The sequence below is a fragment of the Schistocerca piceifrons genome, chromosome 2 (assembly GCF_021461385.2).
Source record: "Schistocerca piceifrons isolate TAMUIC-IGC-003096 chromosome 2, iqSchPice1.1, whole genome shotgun sequence".
In the NCBI taxonomy this organism is placed as follows: Eukaryota; Metazoa; Arthropoda; class Insecta; order Orthoptera; family Acrididae; genus Schistocerca; species Schistocerca piceifrons.
In genome coordinates this window covers 574,338,458-574,362,789 of record NC_060139.1, presented here as the reverse complement: position 1 = coordinate 574,362,789, position 24,332 = coordinate 574,338,458, and the positions used below count along the sequence as shown (strand labels likewise).

At 41.7% G+C, this 24,332-nt stretch overlaps 1 protein-coding gene across 2 annotated transcripts in view; it reads right to left on the bottom strand.

The window, feature by feature from the left end:
* Nucleotides 1-24,332, bottom strand: part of LOC124777430 (protein lin-54 homolog) — a 283,077-nt gene that overhangs the window by 77,767 nt on the left and 180,978 nt on the right. Inside the window, exon 8 of one of the 2 annotated variants that reach the window (XM_047252830.1) lies at nucleotides 13,091-13,443. In XM_047252830.1, coding sequence (XP_047108786.1) covers nucleotides 13,091-13,443 — 353 coding nt within the window. The remainder of the gene's footprint in view (nucleotides 1-13,090; nucleotides 13,444-24,332) is intronic. The other variant, XM_047252831.1, reaches the window with a different exon arrangement.

The following is a 24,332-nucleotide window of genomic DNA, read 5'->3' as shown; positions in this document are numbered from 1 at the left end:
GACACTGTGCCTTAGAGCCTTGTCCTGCCACTATCTAGTCTCTGCAGGCTTTGCCTGGGAGTGTCGACTTCTCTACCCCCACTCATATCCTGCTATTCCTCCAATTTCTCCACTCCAGATTTCTGCTTCAGTTCAACACGTCATAGTTGCATTCCAGCTGGAGATAGTGATTACCGTATTTACTCGAATCTAAGCCGCACTTGAATCTAAGCTGCACCTGAAAAATAAGACTCGAAATAAAGGAAAAAAAAATTTCCCGAATCTAAGCCGCACCTGAAATTTGAGACTCGAAATTCAAGGGGAGAGAAAAGTTTTAGGCCGCACCTCCAAATCGAAACAAAGTTGATCCATTGTAATATGAGGCACAATTTAGGTCGAATGAATGACGATACAGCTATTGTAGTTTGGTTCGAGTCGTAAGCTTAGCAGTTAAGCTTTACCAGGTAGCCATTGCTATGCGTCAGGCGCTCCGTCCGTATTTATACGGGTACCCTTCCTTTTTCGCGTGCTTCGTCTGGTTTGAATCGATTGCTTATTTTGCTTTGATCTGATAAGTGCCGTTTTCTTTGTTATAAGTGTTTATGTCACTCTAAGCTGAAAATGCATTACTGTACTGTTTACGGCCTGTCGCCGCTCGCAGCATGGCTTGCTTTTGTGCGTGCTACCGCCGCTTACAATTTTTTTTAAAAAAAAAAAAAAAAAAAAAAAAAAAAAAAAAAAAAAAAAAAAAAAAAAAAAAAAAAAAAAAAAAAGAGAGAGAGAGAGAGAGAGAGAGAGAGAGAGAGAGAGAGAGAGAGAGAGAGAGAAATTGTCTCATTAGCGAAACAATGGCAAGAGACTGCTATTTGTTGTTACTTACACTGCTGCTTTCTTTGATGATGATCAACAAGAACCAAATAATAGACTGCGTATGATAGAACATGTTCTGAACGAGAGTTAGGTGAAAATTTTTCTCCGTTTGAAAATCTTTGCGGCCGCTTCTTTAGTACATCAAATTCTGCACAGAAATTAGAGTCATCTTAGATTTAAAAATCTAGTCAGTTGCCGTGCTTCACTTCTGACTGTATCACTATTAGGCATAAGAATAATACGAATATAAACATGACACGATATGTATATTCTTCCGCGTTTGCTGTTGTCTCACTCTAGTTTCGTAGTGTATTAGATAGACAGGATTTAAATGAGATAGCAGCAAACATGAAAGAATACATGGCAAAATGTTTATATTCGTATTATTCTTATGGTGAAGAGAATACTGCATGTGATTCACATTTCATCAGGTTCCTATTAGCAACCATCTCTTCTCACAGGTAGGAAAAAATTCAGAACGTAGAGTTGGCCATATTGACAAACATCCCAAACAGTCTTGCCAGTCGGATTTTCGTAGTACATTGAAATTCTGATACATTCGAAGATGAACAATACGGAATTTGTATTTACTTCGTTGGATAATGTATGAAAATGCAGTGGTCAAAACTCGGAGCAGAGAAAAAAAGCTCGTCTTCCACCTTTCTTTTTTTGGTTAAAATTTATTAACTGACGCAGAGGTTTTGGCGCCAGTATTTATCTTTGTGCCTACAAAGCACGCCTGTGTAGCGCTACACATATTCGACGGCAGAAGTTAGTTGTGGCGGCACCTACCAACATTTTTCAGAACTTCCTTTCGCTTTGCACTCGATTCTAAGCCGCAGGCGGTTTTTTGGATAACAAAAACCGGTAAAAAACTGCGGCTTGGATTCGAGTAAATAGGGTACATGTGGGTGAAGTGTGCTTGCTTGAAAGTATATGTGTATTCCTTTCTGAATGCTTTGCCTGAAAGCTCGATGTGTAACTGTCTTTTTGTTGTGCACATCTGCAACTCGAGACGTCATCTTTATGGTCAGCAGCAATCGATTCTTTTTATAATATTATTCATATTCCAACCTGGACTTTCCACTGCTTGACTAGGAGTAGTACGTATTTAAGAATGGAGAGAGATCACCATTTCCATTCATTCCAGTTGCACACTGAGGGAGGAATCCGATGTGGTCTAATCAAAGGTACCACATCCGTATTTGCTTAATGTGATTTAATGAAACAACTGAAGCAGCAAGCTCAAGTTTATTTAAACCCTTTTCCATATTACTGGGGAATGTTATTTTGCTAATATCTGATCTAATCACTGGATGACAAGCACAACTAAAAGAAACTGGAGAAGTATCAGCACACAAATATCCACAATAAACACTTTCAACAGGCCTTTATTTCTATCCCCCCCCCAGTCCCCAGAGAACAAGTGTTCACAGCAGATGTTCAAGAAAACCACACTAAACCTAAATTTGGGATGGCCAGAGGAAGGTTTGATCTTTGTCTTCATAACAGTGAGTCCAAAGTCATACCCAGTGTGTTCTCTCAATGGGTAAGGGCTAGATGAGGTTAGGCAACAGGGATTACAGGAACCCCTGTCCTGGAGACAGTTCCCATCTGCACAGTTCAGAGGATTTGGTGCTATAATGAAAGACCCATATGCCATTAATACTGAATCAGATTTTTAAGTTGTTGATATTGTGGTGTGTAACATTTTCGACAACTAGGGGCTCTCATTTGCCCCCCCCCCCCCCCTTCCCTTTTCCTCCACATATTTCTCTACCCTGTGTAAATATGGGGTAGGGACTCAGGTGAAGAAATATACTTGATACAATGAAAAGATGACTGACTGAATGGAAGACCAAGCACAGACACAGCCAGGGACAAGGAGCATAATTCAAAATCTGAAACTGTCATTAGGAGGAAACGCCCATCTTTCATGCTGTACTGGGTACGTTTATTGAAGGGACAGGGAATAAGGAAATGAGTCTCTTGATATAAACCTGAATCATAAGCTCAGAAATTGTCTAGGAGTTCTTGTGAATATTTAATTCCAACCCACTTATTCACACAAATGCTTCAATACAATAATTTCACTGCACATTAATGAAACTGCATGTTTCACATTACTACAAGTACTTCCCATTCTGCAGATAATAAATAGTTAATGTTTCATCTGGAACAATTTGAAGCATCAGGAATGAAAACAGGAGAGGTCTGTAGCAATAACTAAATCGCATTACCAATATTTACAAAAAGTATTGATATATACAGCACTGAAGATGCTTTGGGGGTTTCAGGAGAAGACTGAATTTACTGCTAGTGTTCAATAACAACAAAGGGGTTGCAGTGTCTCAACAATGTAATTTACCAGACTTGGGTGGTGGATTGGGGAGGGGGAGTCATCAGTCCCTCGATTCAAGAGTGGTGCTTCCAGAAGTAGAGGTGCCCATTGAGAACGTTTCCTAATCTAGTCAGGAGGTAAGGTTAAAAAATGGACAGCTTTTGCACAATCAATAATAAAAGCACGATGGAGAACATAGGAAAGTAAGCAGGTGGGCAGCATCCCCAGGGCTCTGTAGGTGACAGGAAACATCCCACCCAGAGCTGTCCCACCTCTTATCCAGTAGTCAAGAGCACCAACTATTCAACAGAGTGCAACACCTAGAATAGAAAACTGGATGCAGCACAAAGGAGGCAAGCCAAATCTAAAAGTGATTAAAACGGCATAAAAGAGGACTGAAAAAGTAGCCTGGTGAAGGAGGTAGGGTCAGGATACCCTCAGACTTAGCATACAGTAGGAGATGCCCCATCCCAATCACGCTGCACCTGCTCCAGTGGTATATTATAATCTTATAACTGAGATGAAGAACCACTTCCATGGAGCACACTGAGAACCAGGCCAACCCTCCATGAATTGTCTGTTAATATTACAGGCAATGAATCCAGAAGTCCATACTTCGCACGGAGGGCAAAAAGGAAGGGGCATTCCACCAAGACATGAGATACTGTTCTCAAGGCTCCACAACCATAATTTGTGGGCGACTTGTTACACAAAAGAAAACTACTGGTTAACCTGACACGACTGATGCGGAGACAACAAAGGACTATGAATTCTTCTGGGAGAAGTGTTAGGAAGGGCACCATGCTGCAGCTGTCCCACTGATTGAGCAGAATTTATTTAATGGAACAGTAGCCCACCAGACGTCATTCCATTTCCGAGCGACCAGAGGTCTCATGTGCACCTGCAAATCTGCACCTGGGTCAGCAAAGTGAATGGGGAGTGAGTAAGTGCTCCTCTAGGCAAACAGTCAACTAATTCATTTCCTGGGATACCCAAATGACTTGGGGTCCAGAGAAAGATGACTTGAAATGGTAGCATGATGATGGTCAGCAAGAAGGTCATGAATAGTGGAGACCAAAAGCGGCCAAGAATAGCATTGTTCAATAGCCTGGATACCGCTTTTTAAGTCAGTATGTAGCGATGCAAGAGGTACCCAAATTTGTTATAGAAGTCAGTAAACCACTCAACGGACAGTATTTTTCAGTACAGGTATTTCATTCATTCCAAGCAATTGTCGATTTGTGACGTCATCATCTAGGCACGAGTTTACTGTAATCTGAATCCGTTTTAGCAAACTAATAGCTTCTCTCAGGCGATAAATTTTATTGATTATGAAATACAAGTTCTTGAAGTTTATTCAGAGCTGGAAATGTTTAATTAGTAATTGCATGCCATAATTTATATGTTTAATATAAAGGTGTTTTCATTTTTGTATACGTGAAAGAAGTGTGAATTTATGTGCCGCTTTTACTCTGAGACGAGTTATCACTTAGAGTGCAAAAGTGTGTGTACAGTTCGCTGACCTGTGCGGTGAATTCAGTTCCAGTTAGATTTGATGTGAGATCATGTTATTACAAAAGAGTCATTCAGCCCATTAGGGAAAACTGAAGCTTGCACGCCCGATTTAAAATAGGTTACACGCCAGTGCATAATCGAGCTGCCCTGTAAATCACATACAATAGTGGCAAACGCGCTTGGACTTAGTGTACTAAGTTGGAAGTTAATTTTGAGACAAGTACTGATTTTGACAGAAATGAACCGGAAGTTTATTTTAATAGCGAGGTTCAGTTTTAATTGAGACACGTATCACTGTGTTGATTACGTTGCCTAGCAACACTTTAATGCAGATTAATTAATTTATCAGAATGATTTACACACACAAAATGTTACATGTGACCGCATGAGAGTATGAGATCACCAACTGTTGCGTAACTTCACTGTGTCACTATGGAACCTATTATATCGTGTCTCTTCATCAGGGGATCTCAAGAAGCCAGGACAAACAAGAAGACTAAAAGAAGAGGCCTCGGTATAAGTACACATTAAAACAGGCCAAGGAAGGTCAATGTAATAAAATGGAGGGCTCGCTGAGGGCTGTCACCTCTGCTGTACACACACTACTTGTTCCTGACGGGGGATGGTCATACTGGCAGGAGATGTAAAAGCATATTCTGGATGAGCCTCAGTTTTAGAGCCATCAGTGTTAAAAGACTGCAGCAGCTTGGAACTTTTGAAGAACTGGACATAACACACGCCATACAGGTCACGGAGGCGACAAACTTTAGGATCTTGTAAGAAACTGGTCCTAACCTGTGGCTGGCACCATCCAAGGTGGCGAATGTGAGAAAACATGGGGAGCAGAGTCCAGGGAGAAGAGATCTTGGCAGAAGGAAGTATAGCACATTCCAAATGGTGATCCTAGCTGACGATGGGTATCAGGACGATAACATTCCTACTATGCTAAGCGAATGGGATATGAGAGATGATCAGGGAATTGTTGAATTGCGATAGTATCGCAGATCAAGAGGTGGTAACAGATGATCAGGGAATTGTTGAATTGCGATAGTATCGCAGATCAAGAGGTGGTAACATCAAATCTAAAGACCGAAGAGCCCCATTCGGCAAGGAGACTGTCTACAGGACTAGTCTGACCAGTGTCTGGCACCAGTGGCCAGACACATCCCACAATTGTTGACTGGATCTAACAGTTTGAAGGCTGAATGAGTAGCCTAGCCATAAAACTGGCAACCATGGTTCAGTCTGGACAAAAATCAGGGTCCGGTAAATAAGGATAAGGATAGCACAATCTGCACTCTAAGATGTGTGGGCAATGAAGCAGAGACTGAACTCCTGCATACAGCTAGTTTTCAGTGATTAATATGGGACAGCTTAGTCAGCTTTTCATCAAAGAGTAGGGCCAAGAAATGTGACTGTGCAACAATGTCCTGGTGTTGGGTACCTAATTACTGTTCTGGGTCAGGATGGACCATGGTGCGATGGCAGAAATGCACAACCTAGACTTTTGTAGAAGAGAACTGGAATTATGGCAAAGAGCTGATGGAGAGGCCTGCCACAAGGCACCTCGGAGCTGATGTTCAGCAGAGGCTACGAAGTAGGAGATGTATAAATGCAAAAATTGTCAACATATAATGCACAGGTCACCAGCCGCCCAACAGAGGTCACTAGCCCACTGATGGCGATGAGGATGAGAGTGACACTCAACACAGAGCCCTGTAGGAGGCAAATCTCTTGGACCCATGCACAGCTGAGAGAAGTGCTGACTAACTCTGACCTTCCAGTGGATACAAACTGATGAACAAAATTCAGTAGGGGGCCTTGAAAGTAGCATTCATGGTGGGTAAGTACAACGTGATGATGTGAAGTGGTGTCATACGTCTTATGCAGGTCAAAAAATGCCACAATAAGGTGTTGGTGATTAGAAAAAGCCTGTTGGATTCCTGCTTCCAATCTAAGCAGATCATCAGTTGCTGATTGTCCCTCTCAGAAGCCACACTGATAGGGAGACAAATGGTCCAGAGGTCTGAGAGCCCAGCATAATCTAAGGGCAACAACATTTTAAGCAGCTTACAGGGATGTGTTGTGAGATGAGGCAAGAGCCCAAAGTAGTTCCCAGTCAGTGAAGGGTTCATTACAGGATTCAGCTTAGTGTGGAGTGAAACATAAACCAATGCTGAAACTTCCTGGCAGATTAAAACTGTGTGCCCGACCGAGACTCGAACTCGGGACCTTTGCCTTTCACGGGCAAGTGCTCTACCATCTGAGCTACCGAAGCATGACTCACGCCCGGTCCTCACAGCTTTACTTCTGCCAGTATCTCGTCTCCTACCTTCGAAACACAGTTTTAATCTGCCAGGAAGTTTCATATCAGCGCACACTCTGCTGCAGAGTGAAAATCTCATTCTACAAACCAATGCTGTCACTAAGCTGATCTCAAGGTGTTCTGCAAGAGCTGATGAACTGGTGAAAGACCACCCTATGGACAAGACTCTGAACAGCTGCTGATCGTTGGGAGCCCATACGACCATGGAGCTTGGCCCACACCTGAAATGAAGAGGTATATATTCCCAGAGAGCAGACATAGTGCTCCCAACATTCCTTCTTATTGCACCTGATTAGATAGTGAGCCTCAGCATGAACTCATTTGAATGTGGTAAGGATGGTCTACGAAGGATGTCATGTGAACTGTTGCAAGGTTCATCGGTGACCCTGAATAGCTATTACAATGTCTTTGGTCCACAACAGCAACGGTTGATGGTGGGAAGGACATGTAGAATGGGGAATAGCAGTTCCAGTGGTGTGAATGATCGTGGCCGAGAAGCATTGCACAATCTCATCAATACAAACCAACAGAGAGGCGGTAAATGTAGCAGCAGAGGCATACAAAGGCCAGTTGGCTCTGTGAAGTGCCCAACATGGTAGTCTGTCTAACAGGCAGTGGCAAGAAAATGACAGGATCACTAGAAAGTCATGTAGTGACCAACACAGTGAAACCACAAGATTATGGAAAGAGTCTGTTAGAGCCATAGCTGAAATGGTTCCATGGGTGGCACTGAAATGGGTAGGATAACCATCATTCAGGAGGTACACATCACATCATGGTCTGTGACAATCTGGTCAATTAGAAGGCTCCTACCAGACAAACTCGTACTCCCCAACAGGAGGTGGTGTGCATTACAGTCCCTCAACCAAGAGAAAATTGGGTGGGTGGGGGCAAGATCTGGAGGTAGATAAATGTTGCAAATGGTAATCGTTCCAGTTGTTTGCACCTGCACCAATGAGATATGAAGGGGACAGCATTCACTGATGACATCTGTATGAACCCAAGTAAAGACCCCTCCTGAAGCCCTCTTGGGCCTAGCACAGTTCTGACAGAATGCACGATAACCACGGAGTGTTGGAAAATGGTCATCAGTGAAGTGTGTTTCTTGGAGACCAATGCACACCACAGATGAACAGAACATAAGATGTTTAAGTTCTGGCAGGTGACATTAGTATCCATTACAATTCCACTGAACAATGACATGACTGGCGGCTAAGTTAACTGTGAAGGAGCCAGAAGGACCGGCAAGCTACACATATATGATCACAGCCTATCACCACTGGGGATGGAACCACATCCACAAATATCAACTCAGAATCCAACTATGTGCGGGGATTTGGCACCTCTGGGGGCACCGGATGTTAGCATAATTGATAATCATATTCACAAGGGGTAAGTGTTCATGTTTCTTCTGTGCCTCAATATTTGACAGGCAGTCAACAGATTTGAATTCCTGAATCTTCTGTTCCTTCCTGAAAACTGATCAAACTGGTGAATGTGGAGGGTGATGTTACGCACAGCTGATGTGCTAAGGTGGATGTTCACAAGGGTTATACTCGTTGCTGCAGTTGCTGCATTTTGAGTCTGCCGTGCAGTGGGATGAAATGTGTCCAAAGCATAAACATCTGAAGCACCTCAAAGGCAGTGGATCATACAGTTTCACATCACGCCTGTACAACACGACCTTAACTTTCTCCAGGAGGACACTTCCTTCAAAGGTTATGATATAGGCACCTGTATCTGTATGATTATCCTTGGACCCTTTTTGTACATGTCTAATAAAATGTATGAATCACAAATGGAGATTAGTACAGAGCTCCTCATCTATTTGGGGCACAAGATCTTTGCGAAAGATGATTCCTTGAACCATGTTCAAAGTTCTGTATGGGACAATGGTCACAGGTATATCACCTAGTCGACCACATGCCTGAAGAGCTCTAGACTGGGCAGCAGAAGATTTTAATTAATAATGAAACAAATCACATTTTCCCAGACTCAACTTCCCCAAATTAGTCTTCAATGTTTTCAGCAATGCAGCAATATGAGGAAGGTGTCATGAGGGAAATTGTTTTGGCCTCAGCATACCTTCCTTATGAAGACAGCTCTCCTCCTCCTTTGGACATGAGGAGACTGACAGAAGCTTGCCATCGGCAAGGTGACCAACTGTTGGTTGGATGTGATGCCAATGCCCACAACCAAGTGTGAGGCAGCAAGGACACCAACAGTAGAGGTGAGTACCTTCTTTAATTTCTCTAGTTTAACAACTTGGAGGTCCTGAATAGAGGTGATTTACCTACATTCAGGAATATTAGAAGGGAAGAAGTAATTGACATAACCTTTGGTTCCATGATGCTAGGCAGCTATGTCAAACAATGGCATGTGGCATTAGAGCCATCCTCATGGGACCACATGTATATTAAATTCAAGGTTGAAATGCGAATCAGACAGACCACACGAATAGGAATCCCAGGAAAACAGACTGGGAGACATATAGGAGGGGCCTTGACTTAAGCTTATCGGAAATTAAAACATCGATAAGGAATCCAGTAGAATTTGAGGACGTAGCAGAGGCTGTAACCTCTGCCATAGTGACCTCATACCAGGATAGCTGCTCTATCATCAAGAAATGCACAAATAGGAGTGTGCCTTGATGGAATAACAACATGGAAACACAAAGAAAACTGGTACAAAGACTGTTTAACCTTGCGAGACATAAAGGACATTGGGCAAAATATCGTGAGGCCCTTGTCAATTACTACCTTGCAATTAGACAAGCAAAGGAGGCATCCTGGAAGGCATTCTGTGAGGAAGTGGAAGGCATTGCTTCTCAAGCCAGACTTCACAAAATCCTCACTAGATTAACTACTAATCCAGGAGATACGTTGAGGGAGGAGGATGGATAAATACAAAGACAGCACATGAGACACTGGAACTGCTTCTCAAAACTCACTTTCCTCAAATGCTCTGGCAGATAATATAGAACAGTAAGCTTTCCCTGAGAGACAATGGTTCTCAGGCACTCAAAGAGAGGACTGGGAATCAGCCAAGGAGTGTGTCAACTTCAGTAAAATCCAATGGCCAGAGGGAAAATTCCAACCATTCAAGTCACCTGGCCCAGATGGAATCTTTCCAGCTCTCCTGCAACAGGTAAGAGAGAATCTTATAAGAGTTCTATGCAGGTTATTCTGGGTTAGCCTACCAGTAGGAATCATTCCCAACGTCTGGAGGGCAGTGAAGGTTGTCTTTATTCCAGAGCCAGGGAGAATTGATCATACCAAGGCCAAGGATATGAGACCAATCAGTCTGTCCTTCTCCATTCTTAAAACATTAGAAAAACTGGTTAATGTACATGTTTGGGAGAGGAGGCTAACTAGGGCTCCTCTACATTCAAACCAACATACATATCAACCAGGTAAATCATGTGAGACAGCTCTCCACCAACTCACGGTGAGGGTGGAAAAGCACTTCACTTTCACGAAACAGCCCTCTGCATCTTCCTGGACATCGAGGGGGCTTTTAGTAAAATCGTTGCAGAATGTCACAGGGCTCTGATGGAACTAGGGGAAAGCAGTACGGTAAACCTAGTGTGGGTTTCTGGCCACTCACAGATAAGTGGCAATGAACAAGCCAACAGATTGGCCAGAATGGGGGGCAAAGACTCCAGTCATTGGACTGGAACCTGTCATGACAATCACCAAGGCTATGATCAAACTGTAAGTACAGAACTGGCTTAGAAGACAGCAAGTAGAATACTGGACTAAGGTCTATAAACAAAAACATGGTAAGATAATGATGCCAAGAAGCAGCACACGAAGACACGACCTGAGGATGATGTGCACTTCCTACATTGTGATTAATCATTAAAATACCTTTACAGCATCTTTGAAAGTTACAAAAATGAACGATAAGTTATACAACCTGGTATTAGTCCATAAATCCAAGATGCCATGATCAAAATAATGCATAAATAACACGCTATTTTGGTCACAGGAACATGAAAGTGGCATTGCACTGTGCCCTGTTATTGTTTGACAGAGCAAACGTTTTTTTCATGGTGGATATGAAATGAAGAATACAAGCCTTTGTTTGCATTGGAAGAACTTCTTGATAGCTGCCAGATGTCAATGCTGGAGTGAAGTGCAATGGTATATAATCCGCAATGATAGTAGGGTCAGATTTCTCTATGGCATCCTTACAGATGCATGGGATATCAGCTGCTCCTTGTTGACCACAAGGACACTATAATTTGGCCCTTATCTATGAGGGAAAGGTACAATTTCACATTGTTTTTTCAGCATTCCTGTTTTATAGGATAGTGGGCTCTGCTTCCAGTACTTTTGATGATGTCAGGATTGTCTTTTGACAGGTGGTGTGCCAAGGCGATTTGCATCCACCATGGGACTGGCTGCAGAAGGGTGGTGATATGTGTAGGGATCTTTATGAAATGGTATCACTAGTTTGGCTGAGCAAAAAACTGTGTCTGAGGCTCTCTTCAACAGTCCCATGAGGAAGGCTAATGTGCCAGTTAGCAATCTTAAACAACCATAGCAGGGGGCCTCTAGTGGAGTACCAATGTAGGAGGGATGAAATGATCAGGAAGAAGTCACTATGACATCATGAACCTTTCATTGAATAGAAAGGTCAGAACTAGAGCTACAGGCCATAAGGTTGATTACTGATAGGGATGCATGTGGTATACTAAACTGAGTGGGATAATATTTAGTATATGGAATCAAGATTTAAGAACAACTGCACTAATGAGTTGACCCATGTAGTGATGTTAGAACAGCCCCTAAGTTGCTAAGGTTCGTTATCTTAGAGCTGCCCCACAAAGAGTTATGGATATTGAACTAACCCAGTAAAAGAAACCTAGGGCAGCTGTTAAATAAAACTGATGATCTCACGTTATGTCATCTCTCGCTCAGGAAAGTAGGACAGATGGTGCAAAGGGTGATTCAATTTTCTTTCTTTCTTTCTTTCTTTTTCTTTTGTATTCGTACTGCCACCACTTCTACTGTGGTACTAAGTGGTATCTGGTCTCTAGAGGTGGTCTCAAGGACCGATGTACACACCACACTGCAAGCTCTTTCAGGATCAATTCTGTTCAAACGACAGGCTCAATAATGATGTAGGACAAGTTTGCTAAGCACCGAGCAAAGCAAGAGCAAGCATTTCATTCCAACTGCATGATTTCAGAAGTGGTGTAGACAGGATTCGGATATGCTAGGATTGCTGGGTCGGCTTTCACCTTTGGTTTCTTCTCTTTTCTTTTCTATTTCTCAACCTCCTCCCCGTGGAATTTAGATTCAGTTGGAGGCATATCCAGATACAAGTCTGGTACAGATTAGGACTGGCTGTTCTGCAGCCCAATGTCTGCATCTCCTGATTCTGCTGGCTTTTATTAGGGCATGGAGTTATGGTGGTAGGGCCACATGGGTGCCGGTTAGATGTGGTCCCTCCTCATACAGATTAGGTGAGCTCAGGGCCCTAAGTGCAGATATGGAAGTGAGAAAAAGGAGGGAGGGAATGGGGGAAGGGAGAGTGGGAGGAAGAAGAGGAGAAGATAGGAGTCCCTTCCCTCTCATTAGACAGCTTCATCCTCCTGGTGGATAATGAAAGGGTTATTTTCTGGGAATAGCTTGCTCTATTCTGGACAAGTGACAAATAATTCTACTTGTTCCTGGTACTTGAGTGAAATTTTGAATATTGAAATATTCTGACCTAAATACTTCCACATGAGTTACTTTCGAAAGCCCCAAACCAGTACACTAAAGTTTACCGAAATCAATGTTTCCTTTTCTTGGAACACAGTGTCGATGAAAATTCAGTAACTACTAAAGGGGTTTCTGAACACATCCAATCTAAGGCAACTTTTAATCTGCTAGTAACCAATGGCATTTTTGTCTTATTTAAATATTACTTGCTTCATTTTATCTCCATTAATACAAATACTTCACCGCAAGAACATAGGTAAGTCTTATTTCCTGGGAAAAAAAGGCAATACAAAAATTTGCAATAAAAAATACAAATGTAAGATATATCAAAATGCTGACACTTACAGTTTCAGACATTGGGATTTGGTGCAGTTACACGGTTTTCGAGGCCTAATGCCATTGGGCTCCAACGTGGTGCGGGATGATGCTCCTGAACGTGGAGGAGCTGGGGTATCTGTGTTCACAGGACCAGTAGCCTGGCTGTGGCTCCCACTGGAGCTTAGGATGTTGGCACTGCTAGATTCCTGCTGCTGTGTCTGCGTCTTCTCCTTCTGGGACTGCAGTTGTGCCTGCTGATGGTGACGTTGTTGCTGCTGAAACTGATGGGCTTGCTGCAGCTGTTGCTCTTGCTGCTGTTCTTCTTGTTGCATCTGATGCTCTTGCTGTTTTTGCTGATTTAGTTGCTGCTGTGCCTGTAACTGTCCACAAAGCAATACTTTATGTGCTACTTTTATGATATTTCACTATTTTATACATATAGTTAGCTGTAAGAAAAACATACGATAGTCCTTACATATTTTTCTTTGGCCGAGCCAAATTATGAAAACCTACAATATTACAAATTTGAGCCGAACAAACAACATCTGACACAAAAACACTTCACCTTTTCAAAATCAATAATAAGTGTACACTTATTCTACAGTCTCACTGCTTGTACGTCAAGACGAAACTCTACTTTGTGATGTAGTACGTAATTTGAATGTGGATATTACTTCGCATTGAGCAGTCCTAACAATCACTCTTCCACAGGAATTGCATTAATAGCGTTGCAGGCAAAATCTTTAAATGTAAATGGTATAATAATATTTAAAATAAACTAGAAAATTTGATGTGACATTCGTGACTGTCTGAAAAAGTGTACTGAATAATTTTTGAGCTGTTTGTAGAACTGGTCTAAAGGTCTATAGTGTGGACGTTCTGCATTCAAAGAGTGGGCCCATACCTTCTCTTGTTTCTTCTTGCCAGTAATCACTTTTTTTTTTTTTTTGCACAAACGAGTAACTATTACTGTCCTCGGCAATGCCAAGAACATTTTCACTTTACACTAATGCAAGTGAACATTGAAAGTCACATGACTACTCTGTAATTTATGTTTAAGTGCTTGGCAGAGGGTTTGCAAGGAGAATTTTGGATTATTTCTGGGAAGTCCCACTCTTGAATAGCACTTGGGAAAAACAAATACCTACAGCTTTTGGCAAGAGCTTTTATTTCTCTTATTTTACTATGATTGTCATTTCTTGCTACGTAGACGAGGCTGGAAAAAATAAATAGTGCATTTGGAGACGAAAGTTGACGACTGAAATTTTGTAAAAAGATATCGCTGCAACGAGAACTAGAAACTCCTTTGTTTGTATGATTACCATTCCAACTCACACATTATATGTGACATTCTCTCCTCTATTTTGGGACAATACAAAACAAGCTGCCCTGATTTTAACTTTTTGATGTCCTCTGTCAATTATATCTGGTAAGGATCCCATACCGTACAGTGATACTCCAGAAGAGGATGGACAAGTGTGGTGTAGGCAGTCTCGCTAGTAGATTTATAGCATCTAGTAAGCGTACGGCCAATGAAATGCAGTCTTTGGTTCATCTTTCCCGCATTTTCAATGTGATGGTACCAATTTCAGTTGTTTGTAACAACAATCTCTAGGCATCCAGTTGAATCAACAACTTTCAAACTTGAGAGATTAAACATATAGCACAAATTTAGCAGACTCCTTAATACTCATGCAGAGGACCCCACACTTCTTATTGTTTAGGGGCAACTGCCACGTTTTGCACCATACAGATATCTCATCTAAATAATTTTGCAATTAATTTTGATGTTACTACACAATACATGACCGTATCATCCGCAAACAATCTTGAGAGCTGCTCGGATTATCTCTTGAATTGTTTATATAGATCAGGAATAGCAGAAGGCCTGTATCAGTTCTTTGGGGAAAACTGGATTTCACTTCTGTCAGTTACTGTGGACTGTGTCCTTTCTGACAGGAAATTATGAATCCAGGCAGACAAATGAGATGATAACCCATAAGCACACTATTTGGTTAGAACAATTAGGAAAAGGATAGATTGCTACTCACCATAAAGATGACACATTGAGCCACAGACAGGGAAATGAAAGGTTTGTTACATATTTAGCTTTGAGCTGAAGCCTTGGTCAGAAAAGGGAACACACACACACACACACACACACACACACACACACACACACACACACACACATTCATACATGTGGGGCAGCTGCCTGGCAACAATCAAACACCTTCATTTCTCCAATTCCCCATCATACCTGTTACCTCAATGCCATCCTTGCCACAATAGACCATGCTTCATATTTCTGCTCCAGTTCAGAAAAATATTCCTTGCCCTGGCTAAAACCCAGTCTCACATTCTGTTCCTTAACTGTTGCCTAAACCATTGAATCACCTCCAATGGCCTAACCATGAAAATTCCTTTCTCTGGATCCCACCTTTCCTTTCAAAATGACTTTCACCTTATCAGATTTTGCCAGTCCTAGGCCCTCATTGCAGAAATATATCTCATGACACAGGCATCCCAGAATCACCTCTGAAAGATACTGCAACTGTGTAATCCCGACTACATTCATCACATCTCTGAAATTGAATCGCTTGCTCTCCACCACTTGGAGGAACATTCCAAACATCAGTTACATAAAGTATCCAACCTGCCGACATACTACCACCATCTTGGTGCATCACTATCAAAATGCACAGTGTTTGTCTTTGTCAGCCTTTCATAACACCCAGACCCCACCTAGCTGACCTTTTCCACTTGCCAGGTCCCCGAAGTTCCCTAACAACATGCCACTAAATCCATAGCCAAAAAATTCGCAGAACACTGCTGTAAACCTTTCCACCAAATCCTAAGCCCCCAGAGAAGTTTCAGTCCTCTCCAGATGCATCACCTTTAGCCCTACAGCCATGTTTAACCATGTTGGATTTGTCAAAGACCTACTTTCCTATGCCTGCAATGGAAAAACTTTTTTTGCTGCCAATCCCTCCAACCAAAGCCAACCCAATCTCAACACTGAACCCTGCCTTTTCCAGGCCATCCAACCATGTTCCTCCCTCTCCCCCACCCCCTCCTAACCTTTTCCCCCATCTGTTTCAGCTGGTCCTCGTCAACCAATGCGTCACCATCCTTTATGCTGACCATCTCTTCTCTGATGGCTCCATCACAGCTCTGCCCACATAAACCCACCAACCACGAACAGTACCTGCATTTAACCCTAGGATGCATATACAGGGCCTCCGAGGCCCTTGTATGTCTTCATTTTTTTAAAAAATTCTGTAATTTTTTTTGTTTGATTTCAAACTGCTTTCCAGTACTCTTTCACTAACGCTGTGACATTCCTCCTATCAAGTCTGAACAAGATACCTTTTTAAGTTTTTTGTATAATTCAATATGTTTACCCATACACCGTGAATGCATAAGCAGGGCTTCAGAAGCCCTCACACATTTATAAATGTTCTTTAGCCTATATTGCCTTCAACATTTGTTTGGGAGCAGTTATTAATTCAACAATAACTGTAGTGGTATTTCCAGCAACAGGAGTGCCAACAGCAGCAGAAGCTATAGTAGTGATAGTATAACTAAAAAATAATACACACTACTTTCACATATTGGCAATGTCGGTGTATTATTGATCTTTTTGCTATCAAATGTTTTATTATTGCATAGTATTGTTATCCTGTGCGGCTCTTGTCAGCCTCATTGTTACCGTAGTCTGTTTGTTGCTGCAAGGCCCATATTGTTACGAGTATGACTCGTTTAGTGCTGCACAAGCTGCTGTTCGAGAGACACACTTTTTGCTATGGCTCAGTGGTTTGAAGAACATGATTCTTGCGAGGAAGGAAATATTTTTGAAGATGCAAGTAGTGAAGAATCAGCCAATGAACCTCCAGATGTGAATATTGAGGCAGATGACAGTCCTTCCGATAATATTACTTCATCAGAGTCTGAAAATGAAGAACCACCACAAACAGGTATAGTAGACCACACATACATTAGTCGGAATGGAACTATTTGAAAATTAGATCCTCCTGCAACTTTTTGTACGCCTGTCCATAATATCGTAAAGAGGGGGTTGGTTGTTTTGGGGAAGGAGACGAGCCAGTGAGGTCATCGGTCTCATCGGATTAGGGAAGGACGGGGAAGGAAGTCGGCCATGCCCTTTGAAAGGAACCATCCTGGCATTTGCCTGGAGCGATTTAGGGAAATCATGGAAAACCTAAATTAGGATGGCCAGACGCGGGATTGAACTGTCGTCCTCCCGTATCGTAAAGAAGGCAACTGGTCCAGCCCGTGGTTTGAAAACCTGTAAACTGAAGGATGCCTGGGACTATTTCATCTCCAAGGAAATACTAGAGGAAATCATCAACTGCACAAATATTGAACGCAGAAGAGTGGCTGCTTTATGTGGTAAAACGTGGAAAAATGTTTCGCTTTCTGAAATGGAAGGTTTTCTTGATCTTTTACTGCTTTCTGGTGTTGAGAAGAGTTGGGAATGTCCTATTAGAGAATTATTCTTGGATGAAAAGGCAAATCCTACATATAAGGCCACCATGTCAATAAATAGATTCGAGGATATAAGGAGAATGATTACAGGCGTACCCATGAAGCTCGATCTGCAGATGACAAACTTGCAGCTGTTCGCTATGTATGGGAACTATTTCTTGACAAGTGTAGAAATAGAACGATTCCCAATGATTCGCTCACAGTTGACGAACAGCTAGTCCCATTCTGTGGAAGATGCAGCTTCACCCAGTACATGCACTCTAAACCAGCCAAGTATGGCATAAAAATATTTTGGTTATGTGGTGCTACATCTACATATGCTTTAGACGGAATTGTTTACACAGGAAGGAAGCCCCATGAACCTATTCAGAAAAATCTTGGATTGAATGTGGTGAAAGAGCTTGCTAAAAGCATTGAAGGATCGTCAAAAAATATTACTGTTGACAACTTCTTTACTAGTGTGCAGCTGACAGAAGAGATGCTTCAGAAGCAAATTACAGTGGTGGGAACAATCAAACAAAATAAACCAGAAATTCCTAATGAGATGAAACCATCTGCTGCCTCAAGAGCGATTCATTCCTATTTGCTCGCATTTGGAGGTGACATTACAATGGTGAGTTACGTTCCCAAAAAGAAAAAGTCTGTTGTTCTCATTAGCACATTGCATCACGACAGAAACATTGATGAAACTCATGCAAAAAAAGAAACCAGATATAATAAAGTTCTATAACTCTACAAAGGGTGGAGTAGATCAAATGGACCAGAAAATTTGTTATTAAACTTGCAAGAGAAACAACAAGACGGCCATTTGCATTATGGATGAATATATTGGACGTCGCAGCAATGAGCAGTGAAATTTTATTTTCTGCCCAACATCTGACATACTATAGAGGAAGAAGTGATGAAAGGCGTTTGTTCCTAAGAGATTTAGCAGAGGAAATGGTAAGACCACTAATGGAACATCGTATTCAGATCCCTAATCTTCCAAAGAAAATCGTTGATGTCATGCAAAGACGTGGTGTTCAAAAAGATATCATACTGCCGAACCAACTACCTGTTTCAGGAAAAAGAAGAAGATGCAATTATTGTCCATATAGTAAACACAGGAAAAGTGCTATGAGATGCATTAAGTGTAAAACCAACATTTGTAAGGAACATAGTGGTGTTCTTTGTGCTTCTTGTTTGTCACATGTTGAAAACTAAGAAAAATGCAATTTTATGTGAACAATGAATAATAACTTTTTGTCAAAATATTGCCTATTTACATAATATTGTGGATAATGAGTATGTTTTAATTGAAGAAATTGGTTGTAATAAATGTTATAAAATGTAAATTGCAACTTATAAGTGAATTAATAAAATTATTTGTATATGTTGTATGTAAATGGATGTAACTAATAAAAATTCACACTTAAGAGTTTTTTTAAAACAATTAATAAAATGTTAATGAGGCCTACCAGATCCTATTACTGTATCTTAGGAATCTTTCAATATGACAATAAATTTGACAGAAATAAATTTAACTCCAAAGAATGATTATATGAAAAGAGGAAGATTGTAATTTGGGCAGAGCCTTGGAGGCCCTGCATATGCATTCATGTGTGTTTTTGGCACCATGCATCCTAGGGTTAAGCAGCTGCCATTCCTTCCACACCAAAAAATCCCTCTCATACAGCCTGACCATCTGGGGACAGCATATGTGCTGTGACAAGAACTCCCTTGCCCAGTATGCTGAGGGTCTCAAAGCCCTTTACAGAGAGGCACTGTACTGCTTCGAGAATTTCGGGGTAAATTCTAGAAATACTTGGCTCCCCAACATCTCAGAACACCCGATATTTTAATTACAAGGGTGAGAGAGTCTTTTTACTGCATTAGAGCACTGTCCCTTAGGCCTAGTCCGCAAACAAATTTCCCAAGACATGTACCACATGCAACGTAATCCTACCACCACAGCCAAGAAGCAGCTACAAAGGAGTGTTCCCTTTGTCACCCAATGTAACCCCAGAGTGGAACAACTAAATCACATCCTTCATCTGGGTTTTGATTATCCATCATCAGTGCCTGAAATGACTAACATCATACTCAAGTTCCTTACAACCCCTCCTGAAGTGGTATCTGTCACCCATTCACAATGCATATCATCCCAGTCTATCCCTATGCGACCGCAACACAAACCCTTGCCACAGGGATCACATTCCTGTGGAAGACCCAGGTGCAAGACCTGCCCAATCGACCCTCTCAGCACTTCCTTTTCCTGCCTTGTCACAGGCTGACCATACCCAACCAGAGGCCGAGCTACCTGTGAAAGCCACCATGTCATATACAATCTCTGATGCACTAATTGCACAGCTTTCCATCCATGTTGGTATGACTACCAGCCAACTGTCCATCAGGGCAAATGGCCACCATCCAGAGCATGGTAGACTACTCTGTGGCACAACATCCAGCTGAATGTAACATGTTTGCTTTCAATGGCTGCCTTACAACTGAGGCCATGTGGACCCTCTTATCCACCAGTAACTTCACTGAACTGTGCTGATGTGAAGTTATCCTTGCAACACATTCTCCACTCCGATATTATCCCGGCCTCAACCTGTGGTAACCTACTGTCCCAACACCCTTCACCCAACAGAATCCACCTCCTCCCTATTCACGTCCCCTCACCCTCATTGTAGGCAGCCCTCTGCCAATGCACCCATCTGTATTTCCCCTTTCTGCCCCTTGCCTTTTTTGCTCCCCTCACCACTCCCTAGCTCACACGCTCCCAACACTACACCTAGCAATCTCGCCATACATACAGCTAGTCCCTAAATGTTCTGCCAGACAGCTTCCCCCCCCCCCCCCCCTCCCTCCCCTCTCCCAACACATACCCTGCTATCCCTACTTCTTCCCTGCCCCACCAGATATGGTGGTCAGGTGTGCATGAGATGTGCTTGCTTGCATGAATGTGTGTGCGCTTCATTTTCTGATGAGAGCTTTGGCTGAAAGCTAAGTGTGTAACAGTCCTTTCATTGTGCCTGTCTGCTACAGAATGTGTCATTTTTTACAGTGAGTACCAATCTATCCTTTTTCAATATTGTTGATATTCCGCAACCTGGAGTTTCCACTATTTGATTAGAAGCCACTTGTGAGGAATGGTATCAAAAGTGTTCTGAAAATTCAGAAGTACAGAATCAATCTGAGATCCCCTGTTGACAGCACTCTCTACCTTGTGTGAATGGAGAGCCAGGTTTGTTCAGAAGTATGGTATTTTCTTTGTCCATACTGGTTATGTGTCAATAGATTGTTTTCTTGACGGAATTCACAATGTCCAAACACAGCGTATATTTCAAAATCCCACTGCATATCGTCAGTGATATCGGTCTGTCATTCAGTGGGTTACTCCTATTTTCTTTCTTGAATACTGTTGTGAGCTGCCAAACTTTCCAGTCTTTAGGCAGGGATCTTCTGTCGAGCGAGAGGTTGTATACAACTGCTATGTAAGGGGCTATTGTACTGGCATTCTCTGAAAGGAATCTAATTGGTATACAGTCTGCTCTGGAGCATTTGCCTCTATTAAGTGATTTGAGTTGCTTCGGTACACTGAAGATACCTATCTACTTCTACGTTAACTATGATTCAAATTCTGAAATACCTACTTCATTCATCTTCTTTCATGAATGAATTTTGATAAGCCACATTTAGTATTTTCGTTTTAGTGGTGCTGCCATCAGTAACACTACCATCGTTATCACCCAGTGAAGTTATTATTTGTGTCTTGCCTGTGGTGTACTTTACACATGACCAAAATCTCTTTGGGTTTTGTCAGATTTTGAGACAATTTTGGTTTTGGGAATTATTAAAAGCATATGGCATTTAAATCCACACAACATTTTGAGTGTCTGTAGAACTTCACAGTTCTTCGGGATATTGCATTCTTTTAAATTTGGCACATTTTTTCTGATGCTTCTGCAACAACATTCTACCCCGTTTTGTGTACCACATGGGAACAGCTTCATCTCTCATTAATTTACTTGGTACTAAACTGAATTTTTATTTGAGTTCAAGCCACATATGTTCTACACTTGCATACTTGTTTGGAAGGAATGGAGACAGTCTCTTAGGAAGCCTCTCAAACTTTTATCTGCTTTTTTAGATTCATTTGACATTTGTTTTTAATGGTTTGGAAGTTAATGGTATTCAGTCTTGCTACAGTGACATTTTACCACTAATTCATGTATCTATTATGACGGTCTATTTGCCTAACAAAGAACCCCGAGAGCGAGGTCGCAAAAGGTCAATGATATTTAAGGCATTCGACGCTCTACACATTGTCCGCTATGCAACCACAATACTGGCTGCTAATGGCAACAGGGGCTGACACTGGAGGTATCCACTGATGGGTACAGCTTGAGGCTATGGAGCATAGCTGAACTGCTCAGTCGATGCGAAACTAACAACAGTGATACAGTGCTAGTGGTGTCCATACAAAACAGAGCAATGGCAACAATAAACAAAGAAAACATTGGATTATATCTAAAAGAACCGTTACTGAAGTTGAAATTTCACCAGAAAGGAAAATTTCGCAGAGTGAGAAAGTAGTGGCAGATGAGTCAGTGGAATGTGTGGTGTTGCATATATTTCACTGTGTGGACAATGCACACGGGGAGTACAATGATGACAATCCTGGCTTAACAAGAGAAAGTGATACTGATACAGGTGTCAAGCCATGTAGTTCATCATCCTTATCAGACAACAAGCCATAAACCCAATCTCCAGTGAAATGTAGCAAAGGACAATCGTCGTCCAAGGAGTGGATACTGAACATAATTATGTGCTTGGAAGATCATCCACACCGTAGTAAAAGAACAATTACGAACAGATTTCGAATACATCCACAGCAATAAGAAAAACTATGGATAGTCAAGGGAGGACAAGATGCACTTGTTACAAAAACTGGAGTTTGCGTGTTTCAAGGATGCTTGATACAATTTACAGGATCTGAATGATAGTGACCTACTATGTTATGCACATCAAATTGTGCATCATATAGATTACAGTGAGTTCCAGGGAAGCAGTGCATTCTTGCATAACTTCAAAGAGTGCTATAGTGTTGGAAGATGTAACATAACTAAATTTCAAACAAAGTGTCAGCTTGACGATGCACAGCATACTGCAGAACTGAACCGAAAATGTGTAGATGAGATAAACTAACTTATCCCATCATTCAGTAAGTAATTTGTTTTTGACTCTGACCAATTGAAATTTGAAGAGAAAATGCATTTGAAAGGAACCCTGAAAATTGGAAGCACCAAGAGAGTTTGAGACCTTAACTTTTCCTGGCGAACTGAATGTTCAAATAACTTACGGGTTTGCTGCCGGGTGATGTCGTTTACCAACACCAATATTTCAACAGGAACACACCCTGACATTCTCAAGGCACAACTGCACGGAGGAAGCAATGTGCAAGGGAATTTAATACCTCGGTTCACAGAGGAGAAACAAGGACCAGTCATCCTATGGAATACAACAACACAGAGATTCTGGCTTGCACGTCCAGCTATTGGGATAGTGTTATTAAGGAAGCTGTTAAAATCAAACTATCAAGCAACCTTATAAACAGAGATGGTGGATTTGGTTTAAATGCTGCTTGGAATCCAGCTCTGTCTCTCATCAAAAAACAGAGGGACAGAATTAGTGCTACCTCACCTGTTGATAAATAGTCACTGTCGATATTTCTGATGTTGGTTATCCTTGCTTGTGTGTTGACTCTGCGGTTACTTGTTATGTGTGGGGTATCTTCCTTTTTTCTCCTCTGTGAACCGAGGTATTAAATTCCCATGCACATTGCTTCCTCCGTGCAGTGGTGCCTTGAGAATGGCAGGGTGTGCTCCTGTCAAAATATTGGCAGTGGTCGATGACGTCACTCGGCAGCAAACCCGTAAGTTATTTGACGAAGAGACTTGCATTACGGTCAACTAACGTCATTGCCTTAACGCACCTGTACACAATTATACTGACTGTTAATCTGGATGGTAAATTAACTCCAAAGTTATTTATTGTGCTGTGTGAATTTGGAGGTGCTCCGTTCCCCTATGATTCTTTCTCACATGCATGACTTTGCAAGAGCAGTGGAGAATATTTATGTCACAGCAAGCAAGCATGGGAAAACGTGGGTAAGAGAACAAGAACTACAGTATGAGCACTGCTTTTGGACAATAGCTGGTCCAAATAACATGCTAACATGCTTTTACTTGATTCCCGGTCTGCATATAAGAATCATACTCCTTTAGAATACTATCACTCCAGAAAAATGTATGACATTGCAATTCATGCCACCTGGAACCATTTGACAAATTCAGCCTCTGGATGTTTGTTTTTTCCATGCCCATAAAACATACACAGAAGTGACAAAAGTCTTAGGATAGCATTATGCACATATACAACTGGCAGTAGTATTGCATACAGAAGATACAAAAGGGCAGTGCACTGGCAGAGCTGTCATTTGTACTCAGGTGATTCATGTAAAAGGTTTCCGAAGTTATTATGGCCACACGATGGGAATTAACAGACTTTGAACATGGGATGGTAGTTGGTGCTGGACATATGGATGAAATTCTGAAAACCACAGTGTCAAGATGAAATTCTGAAAACCAAAGTGTCAAGATGAAATTCTGAAAACCACAATGTCAAGATGAAATTCTGAAAACCACAGTGTCAAGATGGTGCAAGAATACAAAATTTCAGGCATTACCTCTCACCTCGGACAATGCAGTGGTCA